This window comes from Psammomys obesus, unplaced genomic scaffold, assembly GCF_907164565.1.
Source record: "Psammomys obesus unplaced genomic scaffold, mPsaObe1.curated_primary_1811, whole genome shotgun sequence".
Classification (NCBI taxonomy): Eukaryota; Metazoa; Chordata; class Mammalia; order Rodentia; family Muridae; genus Psammomys; species Psammomys obesus.
In genome coordinates this window covers 29948821-29962055 of record NW_026593286.1, presented here as the reverse complement: position 1 = coordinate 29962055, position 13235 = coordinate 29948821, and the positions used below count along the sequence as shown (strand labels likewise).

The window sequence follows — 13235 nt, the reverse complement described above, 5'->3', positions numbered from 1 at the left end:
GTTTACTGACCTTATTTCCTTAGATACATACTGAGTAGTGGGAGAACTGGATCATGCCATAGTTTTATGCTCACCTTTTTTGAGATATGTCCATAATGTTTCCATTTGTGCTTATTTACAGTCTCACTGGCAGCATATAAGGGTTCCATCTCCACATCCTCTCCAACATTAAAAATGTTAATCATTCAGGCAGTAATTAAATGTTTAAAACATTAAAATTAACTCTTTACAATAAATTTTCAAGTTTATTCATTACACAAGTTGAAATAGTGTCCTGAGGTATTAAGTTACTAGCTCATGGTCAATATTAATAATTGTTGGAACTAGGATTTTTTTTTTAACTTGTGTTTTCAGTCTCTAAGTTCATTATAATATATAGTTACTATAAATTTGTTTCTTGGATTCAGGTTTACTGGTTTTAACTAGTATAAAATATTTTATGTTCACTAAATATTAGTCAATTATAGTTTTTATTGATACAAACCATTTTATGAACATGGTTGTAATTTGTGAATATATAAAAATACTTGGAATCTTGTGAAAATTTAGGTTCCCAAATATATTTTATGATGTGCATACTGTTTTCTGTGCATAGTTTGTATAATTTTGTTGTTGTTTTTAATAAGTCATTTAGTCTGTTTTATATAATAATGCAGAATCAAGATTATTTTACTGTTTAAACATCTATACTCACTGGAAATACTTCAACTAAAGCTATCAAGTAGCAAAAATATGACTGCTTGTAATTTTTTTTAAACATTTATTGTGTGCATCTGTATGTGTGCATGCGTGTGTGTTTGTGTTGTCTGCATGATGTAAATGTGTGTATCTGAAGATCAGAGGACACACCTGGGAATGGATCTTAGGTTGTTGGACTTATGCAGCAAGTACTTTTACATACTGAGCCATCTTGTTGGCCTATACTTTTGGTGGCTTCTCTGGTATTTTTGTGTATGATACTCACCAATTTAAATGTGTTCATTCACTTCCGCCTGGTAGGACTGCCTTCACAGGCCACAGGACTCATTCAGTCCTGATGCAACTTGATGACCTGGTGTGGATGGGAAAGGGAGCTCCCCTTTTCCTCAGACGGGGAAGGGAGAACATGAAACTGGGAGTAGAGGAGGGAAGGGACTACAAGGATGTAAAGTGAATAAAATAAATAAATGATCGTTTCCCAAGAATTTGTGTAAAGGCTTCAGTGCTTGACAACTAAGTTTCATTATAATATAAAGTTCTTAAATATATATATATATATACATACATATAGATGTAAAATATGTTATATAATATCATATATTAGACTTTTATCTTTTATGATTAGATGTGATGGATGTTGAACATTTTATTAATTCTTTGAGTTTTATACAATGCATTTTGACTACCCAACAATATTTTAAAAATAATTTATTTTATTTTATGTGCATTGGTGTGAGGGTTTCAAATCCTTTAGAATTGGAGTTACAAACAGTTGTGAGCTGCCTTTGGGTGCTGAGAACTGAACCTGGGTCCTTTGGAAGAGCAGATGGTATTCTTAACCACTGAGCCATCTCTCCAGCCCCAATCCAACAATATTTTAATTACAAGAAAAACAATACAACTTGTCATTGGTAATAGTAAGAAGGATTTAAAGCCATCATGTTGGTTTTAGGAAGGCTATAATCTTGTGTTTTCTGACTGTCTTAAATTTTTAGAGTTACACTTCTGTCATGTTAGCTTCTGTTTTCTAATACGAGAGATCAACCTTGGGGCCTTTGCCTTTTAGGGTTGTGCTTTATGAATGAATTATATCCTCAGCCATGGAGACTAAACTTCACTTTAATAAACTTCATCTGTGCTTCCCCATTCCTTTGCAGTAATATAGGATCAGTAATATGGAAATTAATATTATATGTAATTTTTCCTTATAATATTGGTTTCATTTTTGAAATCCCTATTTGCTTGACATCATGCAAATAACCTGTGTAGATTATATGTCATTTGCTTTGCACAATGATTTGGTGAGATCTTCTCATTTTAGATAAATAAGCTTGGAGAAGTAGCAAAGAATTGGGGATATAGTGCATGTTCCTAAATAAGGCCCTAAGCTTGAGCCTCAGCATCCACACACACACTTAATAGACCAAAAATCACTTAGAGACATTTGCCAGGTGAGGTAGCATGAGTTCAAGTCAAGCACTCAAGAACTTGAACAGAGCCAAGATGCAAATCGAGGTCTCTGATTCTAAAGCTTATTCTTGCATTAAGCTTTACATGTATGCTTGCATTCTATATTACACTACACTGCTGCCCAGTTCATTTCTGAAACGACAGAATTTGCCCAGAAGTTCCTTATAAGAATGCTTTTAGTTTCTTTATGTACCTTTCTCTCCATTTTCCTTTCATTTGAAGTTTCTCTTCATTGAGTTGGCAGAAGTCAAAACCTTTGGGATGCTGAGTTTCAGATACACTGAAACTGAAGTATGCAACACTGTTATTTCATATAAAAGATAATGATGGGCCAGTGATACGGCATATTGAGTAAAGGCATTTGGCACACAAGAGCAGTGCCAGAGTTTACCCATGGAAGCCATGTAAAGGTGGAGGAGAGAGAGAACTTACTCTACAGGTCCTTTGTCCTCCACCTGTGCACTGTGACGCATGCTGCCTGCCTCCTTTCTGCACGCATAGAAATGCACCCACAAGAAGTTTCTTTTCTTCTCTTTTTTTAAAGACAGGGTTTCTCTGTGTAGCCCTGGCTGTCCTGGACTTGCTTTATAGACCAGGTTGGCCTCAAACTCACAGAGATCCTCCCGCCTCTGCCTCCCTGAGTGCTGGGATTAAATGTGTGCGCCACCCCGCCCAGCTACAATAATAAGATTAAAAAAAAAATATGTCAGGGATTCTCCCAGTTTCTTTTTCCAGACCTCAAAGTAAAATACAAATTAGTTTCAGCTGAAGAATATTCTTTCGTGAGATGTGAGATCAGATGAATTTGGGCAGTTAGTGCTGTGCACTGACTTCCCTTGTCAAGCTACATACTGGTCTCTTTTGAGACTCTGAGAAAAATTTCTGGAAAGAGTTCCCATTCATGTTAGCTTAATAGAATTTTGCAATCATTGTTTACTATGGAATCTTTTATCTATTTCAGTAGCAAGTTTCTTAAAATTTTTGAGTTATAAAGGAGAACTGTATGTTACATAGTATTTAAACTACTATTAAATTGTTATTCAGAAAGCCAATAATTACCTATTTCTGGAAGTTGTGTACTTGACAAATGTATTCTTGGATTAGTTTTCAAGAGACATGGAAATCCAGCTGGACCTCATTCTGCTTTTAGGTAACAATTTAATGTTCTTTCTCCATTATTCTTGTCTCTGTTTTTAACAGCTGTTTTTAAATGCTCACAGTAAGGTGGCAGACAAGAACGAGAAAGACCTTGCCAACCAATTACTGACAGAGATGAGTGAGGACCAGGTATCTACAAAGCCTGCATCTTGTTTCAGCTGAAGTCCAAAATCAGTCAATGGGATAACTATTCCTGTGCTTTTCTTCTTATTGCTCCAAAACCACAGACCTTTAATCTATTTATTTTTGAGGATTATTTAAATTACACATAAATCATCGTTATAATTCTGTGTTAATGAGGACTTTTTTTCAGTGTGAGAAGATAAAAAGTACAGGAATGGAACCCAGTATCAGTATTGACTACCTGGTGATGAATGTGTTTGAGGGGCTTCTTTTTCTAAGCACTGTGGTGTATTGGGACATGAGGGCTTTGTATGTGAATATGCATAGTTATTGTTAATATCTCGATTCTTCACTTCTTATTGACAATGATTGTAATTCAATGGACAACCTGAATCTTGGAGGAAGGGAAGAAGATGATAAGCCTTTGAATGTTAATTTTCATTTGTTTTTCTGTTCTCAAAATTCAACCCTGTACTGGAATACCAAAACAGATGTATCTGGTTTTTTTTTTTTTTTTTTTTTTTTTTTCCTCAAAAGATACTTGTAAATTATTTTGGGGAGGAAAATTATAAAATTAAAAAATTAAAAAATTTTTTTAATTGTAAAACAAAATACCTGTAAAGTTGGTTTTTTTTTTTCCTCAACATGTTTGTTGGAGAATTTATATATCTTTTGTTAAAATTATTTTAATGTTTAGGTTTACTGAGTTGTAGGAAAAGAGACTATACTATAATCTGTTAATTTTTTGGGGGTGTAAAATAGAGATTCAGAGAGTTGTTTATTGCTTTAGATTTCTCCTATTTAGACACCCAAAGTCTCTTTATATATAATTAAAATTTTTTACAAGAGATTATATAAATTCAAATGTTAGCTATGATGAGTTCCTTTTAGTTTATTCTTGAACAAAGTAGCACAGATCTTATTTGTATGAATTTGTATATGTAGAATTTTAATCTATATTGTGAAGTGTTTACTATATGTTTTCTTATGTAATAATATTTGACAACAATATCAATGAAAGTCAAGACTCTAGTAGCTTATGCCTAAAAGTGATAGACCTTAGTAAACACAAAGATCTAAATAGTTTTTTTTTTTTTTTTTAATGTGCAGATCAATTCTGTTTGGAGCTAGAAAAGACAATGCTCTTTGTGGAGTGGCTAGCTTCAGGTCATAAGAATACTCTTTCCAAAGCAGATTTTTAGTTCTGGTTTTATAGCTTTCTATTTTTTTTTTTTTTAATTTCATTCATTTTTAAGTATGTCTCTGTGTGTTTAAAGAGTGAAATGCCCTCAGAGGCCAAGAGAAGGCATCAAATCCATCTTTGGGTTTAAGTGCTATGAAGATAGGTTGAGTGTAACATAGCAACCATGTTGAATTTTATTTTTAAGTTTTATGGGTCGTAGTTACTGGCTTATTTTCTAGGAGGGGTCTCCTGATGTTCAGTCCACCTCATATTTATGGTTACGCCTAAATAAAAATCAAAGTGAGTTTTTAATTATTTCATAAAACGTTTGGCATTAAAGATTGCCTTCTCTAAAACTTGGCGGTACATATAGATACATAATTTATTTTCATTATTTGCCTCAATTTTTTTTATAGAAATAGATATGCCTTGTATAAAAGGTAATGATGTATATACACCATTTCCATTTTAGTACTGAATTTGGAAACTAAGCAAACAAAATTATTCAAGTTACGTATGATTATACATGCTAACAGTATTTAAAATTAATAAGTTCAAATATAATTTTGAAGCCATAATTTCCAGTTGCAGATCTCCCTTCCTTCCTCTTGAGATTGTCCATTATTTTTTCAAAGCATGTGTAAAGTTTGTTTTGCCCTCCCTTTCCGAAAATTTAATACAATGAGTAAATATTCATTCTTCTTGATATGCGGCTTTTGTTAATTAAGTAACGTTTTCTTGCAGATTATTTTTTTAGTAATCCATCTGATAGGAAGAGGAATGTAATGCATGTCATTTCTTCAAGTTTTCAGAACAAAGGGTTCCACCTGAACAAAATCCTGAGTACATTTGTTAATTTCTTGCTATTTCCCTTTGGTAGGTATTTCAGGGACAGTTGGATTGTTTGGCTGTATCAACCATTCAGGCTTTGACAGCAGTGATGAAGAATTCTCCAGCTGCTAAGGTGAAAAATAGATCTTCAAGCTTTAAAATATATTCATTTTATCAGTTTTTGTTGTATAAATCCCAAAGTGAAGTGTGGAAGTGTATAAAACAGGTGTAACTAACACCTGAAATCAATGAAGTATTTTACAAAAGTAGCTCACCTTTTTATAATTTGCTGATAATTTTATAGACAAACTCCTTATGGATACTCCAGGATTTTAATATATTGATGACTCATATGGTAGTACATACTTTTAATCCCAGCACTCAGATGGCTCTCTGAGAGTTTGGGTTCAGCCAGTTCCAGTTCCAAGCAAGCCAAGGCTATGTAATGAAACTGTCACCAAAAAAAAAAAAAAAAAAAAAAAAAAAAAAGAAAAGAAAAAGGGACATTGATGACTGAACTGCACACTAATAACTGTTTACAGTGTTGACCGTATTGCTAGAATTAGAAGGCCATAATGCTGCTTTGGAGAAGTGAGTGTATTGTTATTGCGCATAAAGAGTTAAGTTTTATAACTGTTTTTCTACTAAAGTCAGTTTTGCTATTTATTTTATAACTATCCAGAATATGAGTATTTTTCACATATGACCACTTTAACAGTATGGGATTTGTTTTGCCAATGCATGTAGGTATAAGCTTCTGTTTTTTAGTTTTGATTTGTTTTTCTTTTTATCATTAAACTCAGGGTTTTATATCACTTTAAAAAAAGATTTATTTATTTTTATGTTTTGCTTACATGTATGACTTTGTGAAGGTACCAGATCCTCTGCAACTAGAGTACTGACAGTTATGAGCTGCCATGTGGGTTCTGGAATTTTAAGCCAGATCCTCTGGAAGAGCAGCCAGTGCTCTTAACTGCTGAGCCATCTCTCCAGCTGCTTATATCAGTTCTTATCTACTGTCTCTGACTGTAGTTTTGTCTGATTAGGTTCATGTGTTGATAAGTAGTTCAGGAGTAGTTTTACGATTTGTGAGGGATCTGTGCAGAGTCCCAGGCACATGGTCAAGTACCTGAGACACGTTAGTGATATGAGCCCACCCTAAGTTCTAAGCCTTATCTCTGAGGTGCCGTCAGTGATGGAGCCCATGGTTAAGTTTATGTCAGACTGGATAGTCTTACCTCTGATTTTACCTGCCATTTAATAATAGGGTTTCCTTGTTGTTTATAAGGGAAATCACTTTAAGTACTAATAAATTCATTTATTAGTGTAACAGATAGCTATTTCTGAAATTCCAACCTTCAAGGCTGTTTAATTAATTTTAAAGGTGATTTTTTTTTTTTTTTACAGTAATGCCTTTTGTGGTTTAAAATTATAGAGGTTATGTAACATGATGGACTCAGGGCCTCACCTTTTTTCCCTAAACGAGGTCACATGACAAAGCACCGCTTGATAAGTTTCTTCTTATGCTTGTCATCCAGCTTATAGAGATAACTGGCTTTACTGATGTTTTTAACCTTTTTATGGTTGGTGTACCTATTTTTGCCTAGTTTTAATGGGGGTGATTTTCTATTTTCTAGATATTTGGGTAGTCTTTATATTTTACTTTTTAGCTTTGAGTTAAAAATGTAAATGACTTCAAGCTTTCTAATGTTGACTGATGCTGCAGATCATTTAGATACAGGGAACAAAAATTTTTTTTTTCCCTTATTCTGGCCACTTAAAATTTGAGCATTGTTCTAAATCTAACCCAGGGCCTCCATTTCACCACTGAGCTACATCCTAGTCCTTGTTATTTAAACTAGGTCTCAGTATATAGCCCAGAATGGCAGTTTGCCTCTACTTCCCCAGTTCTGGGCCACAGTGCTAATCCAGAATTTTTGTTTGTTTGTTTGTTTGTTTGTTTGTTTGAGACATGTTTTCTTGGTGTAGCCTTACTTGTTCTAGACTTGCTTTGTAGTCCAGGCTGTCCTTGAACTCACAGAGATCTGCCTGCCTCTGCTGGGCTTACAGGCATGTGCCATCAGGAATTTAATCTAGCTCTTTTTTGTTTGTTTCCCTTTTTTTTTTCTTTTTTTAATGAGACAGAGCTTCAGGACAGCCAAAGCTATGAAGTAAAACTATGTCTAGGGGGTTGCTGGAGGGGGAGGGGAGGAGGATGGGACAGGCTGACAAGAGAGAAGGTGACGAAAAAGGAAGTGTCATATAACTTAATCTGAAGAAAATAGTTCTATAAAAGTTGTCTTGATTTCATTTATTTTGCATTTTGCTGAACTTTTGTATCTTTATTATTATTATAAAAAGAATATAGAATATGTTTTAATATGTACACAGCCGGATTCAAGGGCATATGCCTGTTATCCCCATTCCTGACATAAGTGAGAGAGATGGAAAGATCTCAGCTTAGGCAACATAGAAAGACCCTGTTTCAAAAGAGAGAGAGAAGGATGAATATAGATGGACATAGATAATGTAAGAGAACAAAACTGATTTAATAACCTTTATATTTCATATTAATTAGTTTAAATACTCAGTCTTTAATATTCCAACAAATTTAGTAATTGAAAATGTGCTTTGGTATGTTGTTTTACCCTCTAGGAAGTATTTAAAGAAAGAATTGGCTATATGCACATGCTTGAGGTATTAAAATCTTTGGGCCAGCCACCACTAGAACTGCTTAAAGAACTTATGAACATGGTGAGTTTTTAACCTTTATCATGAGAAGTTCCATTATCACTACTTTAAGAATAGTAACTATCCTTTTACTTTTGTGTTATTTTCCAGGCCGTTGAGGGTGATCATACTTCAGTTGGCATTTTGGGCATTAGTAATGTCCATCCTCTCTTGGTTCTTATCCAGTGGCTTCCAGAGCTAGAATCCCATGACCTACAAATTTTCATCTCTGATTGGCTGAAAAAAATTTGTTGCATTAATAAACAGAGCCGAACTACCTGTGTGAATGCAAACATGGGAATAAGAATCATTGAAACCCTTGAATCCCACTCTTCCTTACATCGAACTTGTGCTGAGAATTTGATTGCAATCCATGGTTCACTGGGGAGTCAGTCTGTGAGCTCAGAAGAGATCCGTCGACTACTCCGGTTGCTGAGAGTGGATGAATCTGAGTTTGCTCACCCGTACACCGTTCCCGTGACTCGTGCCATCCTGACAATGGCGCGAAAACTCAGTCTTGAGAGTGCACTGCAGTATTTTAATTTGTCACATAGCATGGCAGGTATTTCTGTGCCTGCCGTTCAGAAATGGCCTGGCTCTGCTTTTTCCTTCACTGCTTGGTTTTGTTTGGATCAGGGTCGGTTGACCCTCGGCACTGCTAACAAAGGAGGAAAAAGGAAACAATTATATAGGTAATGGTACAAATGGTGGAGTATAAACGAATATTTTCACATTATGTATGCTGTGATTCTTAAATGTGAAAAAGTAAGGATCTAGTTCTTAAAATTTATAATAGTTATATGAAAGTTTTTTTATCTTGTGGCTGTATAGTTTAGAGGTGCTTTATTGCTTTTATATTTATTCTGTATTTTAGATATTTTTCTGGCTAAAAAATGAGGGTCTTTAGGAAACAAAAATAAAAGTAGTATAAAAATGGAGAGAAAGGGATAATAAACTCTGTTCCATTGAAGGAGCTGAGTTTTTATGTAAAACATTCAGGCCTCAGTGGCTAATAATTGCCCCCTCCCGGACCCACGCTGGGTTTCTCTGTCTGTCCTGAAACTTACTTTGTAGAGAAGGCTGGCCTGGAATTCACAGAGATCTGTCTGCTTCTGCCTCCCAGGTGCTGGGATTATAGGTGTGTGATACCACACCCAGCAATCACTTCTAATATGCTTTATGATTTTTAAACTGTTATGTATGCTTTCTGGATATTTTGCAAAATTTAAAAGATTTAAAAATTTTTAGTTTTGCTCTAGCTCAGTGGTTCTTAACTTGTGGGCCATGACCATAGGGAATGACTAAGACCATAGGGATTGGAAAATACTGATATTTGCATCATGACTCATAAAAGTAGCAAACTTAAAGTTGTGCAGCAGAAACAAAAATAATTTTATGGTTGGGGACTACCACTTAATAAGGAACTGTTAAAGGGTCAAAGCATTAGGAAAATTGAGAACCACTGCTTTAGGTTGATAATGAAATCTCACTTAACAGTGAGATTTATCTTTCATAATTATCTTTCATAATTTATTAAAATTCATGTTTAAAATGGATTTAAAAAATGAAACAAAGTTGGGCTGATAGGTTACGGTTGCAGCATTGTCAATGAAGATGTTTGTGATGGCTTTTAGTTTATGATGTGCTTCAATGTCAAAGAGACTGGGCAATTTGCTTTCAGAGGTTCTGATGACATATATTTTTGTTAGCTTTTTTACAGGAAGTGGAATGGGTTTCGAAGCTTTTATTACCCACTCAGGCATTTTGGTTGTAGCAGTGTGCACGAAAAGAGAATATGCAACAGTCATGCTCCCTGACCACAGTTTCTGTGACTCTCTCTGGGTAAGACTTTAGGATGCCATCGAATTCTGGGTTGTCTTTCATCTAAGACATGTAACAGTAAGCTGCATTTTTATGAGTGGCCTTCATCTGCTCTGCTAGCTTTCGTTTTCAGGTTCTGTTGGTAGGAAAGTTCTGTTTATAAAGATGTTAGCGTACTTATCGTTGTCATTAAAGAAGCAGTAATGATTCTTCTGCTGGAACTTATATTGTGAGTCCTTGAAGATTTCCTAGACTGAGTTTTGAATTTCAGTTCAAAATGAGATGTGAGGTTGTTAAACAAGTGTACTTCTGTTTTTTATCTAAAAATTGTAAAGTGCTACTCATTGAAAAAAATACTTCTAAGAATACTTAAAACATTAAAAAATACAGAAGAGGCTTAAAATAGTTGTGAGTCTTCTGATAAAGAAGATTGTTTTGTAGTGCATAAAAAATTGATACTTGTTTTGAGAACATCATTGTATCAGCATTTTGTCTGTCCTTAACATTTTGTTCACAAAAATTATGAAGTAATATGAAGCATATGTCATTGCAAAGACATAATGTGGTTTTTAGTAATTTTAATGTATGCTTTACTTCATCAGCACAACATAGCCATTGTTCACATGCCTGGAAAAAGGCCCTTTGGTCAGAGTCTTGTCTATATCTATGACAATGGACAACAAAAGGTTTCTGCCCCTCTCAGATTTCCAGCCATGAATGAGGTGAGTATCTGTAACTTTATAGGCCTTATTGATTACAAAATCCTGAAGATATTTAGGAAATATATTAAATTTTTGCCTGAAAGTTTTGAACTGTGTTCTATATATTGATATACAGTAAATTGGTATTCATTTTTCTTAGTGTGCTATTAGATAATGTTATACATTATTTGAAAAAATCATTTCAAGAAAGAAATGTAATGAAAGGCTTGGAAAAGTAGATTTGGCAAAGCCAAAGTACTGAATAAACCAGACCAAAGTATCATTAAAAAAAAAAAAAAACAAAAACAAAAAAACAAACCTCTCCAATTAAATAAAATATTTAAGAAAATAACTATGATAGACAGATATTTGTTAAATTTGAATTAGTAATGAACTAGCTTCAAGCTTTCAAGCTTTATTTTTCACACTGGTGAAGAAAGCTTTTTGAGACTGGCCAATTTAAGAAAGTCTTTTCTGGGACTAATAGGATGAAGTAGGAAATTTGTCAGTTTACCTGCTAGTTTCTTGCTTCTCATCATGACTGTTAAAGGTAATCTTTAATTAACATTATACTTGATAAATTTTGTGTGAGGGAATGTAATTATCTCTATTTTAGGTAACTGTAAAGCTCTTTTAATTTTTTAAGAATAATACTCAGAACAATGTTCATCAAAAAAAGTCATAAAAGTAATGTCTGTATTCTCTTCACCAAAGTAACTTTGACAGTGATGCCTTAGGTATATACTTACCTGTATATGTTATGATCCAGTTGAAAAATCAGCTTCCACTTCTAGTTTCAGTGTGTTTATTTGCTTAGTTTATATTATACTATTTCATCTATTTTTACTTAATTTTAAGTTTCATTTATTTATTTTTTCATTGGTGTTTATCAAACCCAAGTTTCATACATGCTAGATAAGTGTTTTCCATGGAGCTACATGTCCAGCTCCATAGTACTTCATTTCAGTGTTTTTGTGTTTTTTGAGATAGGGTCTCATTATGCAGCTGATGATCCTTTTGGCTTGGTCTCCCTAGTGATGGGACTATTCAGTGTGTGCCATCTAGCTCAGATTTATACTGTTTAACTTTAAATATGAAGAGAGAGCTTTATTTTAATGTTGTGCAATTTTAAATAATTTTTGTCGCTTTTGTTTAATTTTTAGCCATTTACTTCCTGTTGTATTGGTTCAGCTGGTCAAAGAACCACTACTCCTCCACCATCTCAAATCCCAGATCCACCATTTTCTACTCCCATTTCCCCTCACCGGACATCATTTGGTGGAATATTGTCATCAGCCTCCTGGGGAGGAACAGTTGAAAAATCAAAATTAGTTACCAAATTAATTTCAGCTGGAACCCAAGATAGTGAGTGGGGTTGTCCCACATCCCTGGAGGGCCAGCTAGGGTCTGTTATTATATTCCATGAAGCGCTGCAGCCTCCTCAGGTCAAGGCTTTATATTTAGCAGGTGAGCATGCACAGTCACAGTATTTACCGTTGCTCCTCCTTCTTGCCTGAATGTTTCCTAAAGATTATTTGAAGAATCTGTTCGTTCGTTCATTCATTCATTCATTCATTCATTCGTTCATTCGTTTGTTCATTCTTTCACACTTTGGGGATCTAGCACATACATACTAAGCAAGTGATCTAAGCGCTGAACTATGTTACAGATCTGTAGTGTTTTAATGGAAACTGAAAAGAAAAGCCTCCTGTCTACTTTTTTTAAGTATACTTCTATACTTCTATACTTTTTTGTAGGCATAACTAAAGCAAGTGTTTAGGCAATAATTAAATATTTGTGTGTGTGTGTGTGTGCATGCGTGCATGCTATGTTTGTGTGTGTGCTTGTGTTCTTGTGCACCTTTGTGAGTTAATGTGCATCATTTGTAGAAGTGTTATACAGGACAGAGGATATTGGATCTCCCAGAAATGGAGTTATAGGCAGTTTTAAGCCACCATGTGGGTGCAGAGAACTGAACCTAGATCCTCTGTAAGAGCAGTAAGCACTGTTAACTGCTGAGCCATCTCTCCAGCACTACTTTGGGTGATACTTAAATTTCTTATAATCGAAACTACTGCCTGTGTTAGTCTCCCAGCGTTGCCATTGTAAATTACTACAAACTGTGTCTTTAATCACTGAAATTTTCTCATATTAATGGAGAGTAAATGTTCAAGATTAAGATAATATGAGTGCTGTTTTCTAGTGAGGCTTCTCTTTGTTTTAGGTAACCCCTTTTTTACTGTGATATCAATGTGATGTTTTTCTTCAGTGTGCACGTAGACAAAAAGACCTGGTCTCTATAGTGTCTCTTGCTTTTCTTATGGGACCCTGACTGATTAGGACCCCATTCTTATAACATAATTCAACTTTAAAGGCTCTAATTACAATACAGTCACATTGGAAATTATGTTTTTAGTGTGAATTTTAAGGTCATTTGGTTCCATCCATCACACTATCAGTACTTTTGCCAGAAGTTAATGAACTGATGAAATCACATAGAAGCCTATCTACATAGGAAA

The 13235-nt window shown here is 34.5% G+C and overlaps 1 protein-coding gene across 4 annotated transcripts in view; it reads left to right on the top strand.

Annotated features, from left to right (window-relative positions):
- The window catches only part of Nbeal1 (neurobeachin like 1), a 144376-nt gene that overhangs the window by 40187 nt on the left and 90954 nt on the right, over positions 1–13235 (top strand). For 3 of the 4 annotated variants that reach the window (XM_055616356.1, XM_055616357.1, XM_055616359.1), the window contains 7 exons: positions 3370–3456; positions 5514–5597; positions 8120–8218; positions 8306–8886; positions 9904–10036; positions 10618–10737; positions 11880–12183. In XM_055616356.1, coding sequence (XP_055472331.1) covers positions 3370–3456; positions 5514–5597; positions 8120–8218; positions 8306–8886; positions 9904–10036; positions 10618–10737; positions 11880–12183 — 1408 coding nt within the window. The remainder of the gene's footprint in view (positions 1–3369; positions 3457–5513; positions 5598–8119; positions 8219–8305; positions 8887–9903; positions 10037–10617; positions 10738–11879; positions 12184–13235) is intronic. The other variant, XM_055616358.1, reaches the window with a different exon arrangement.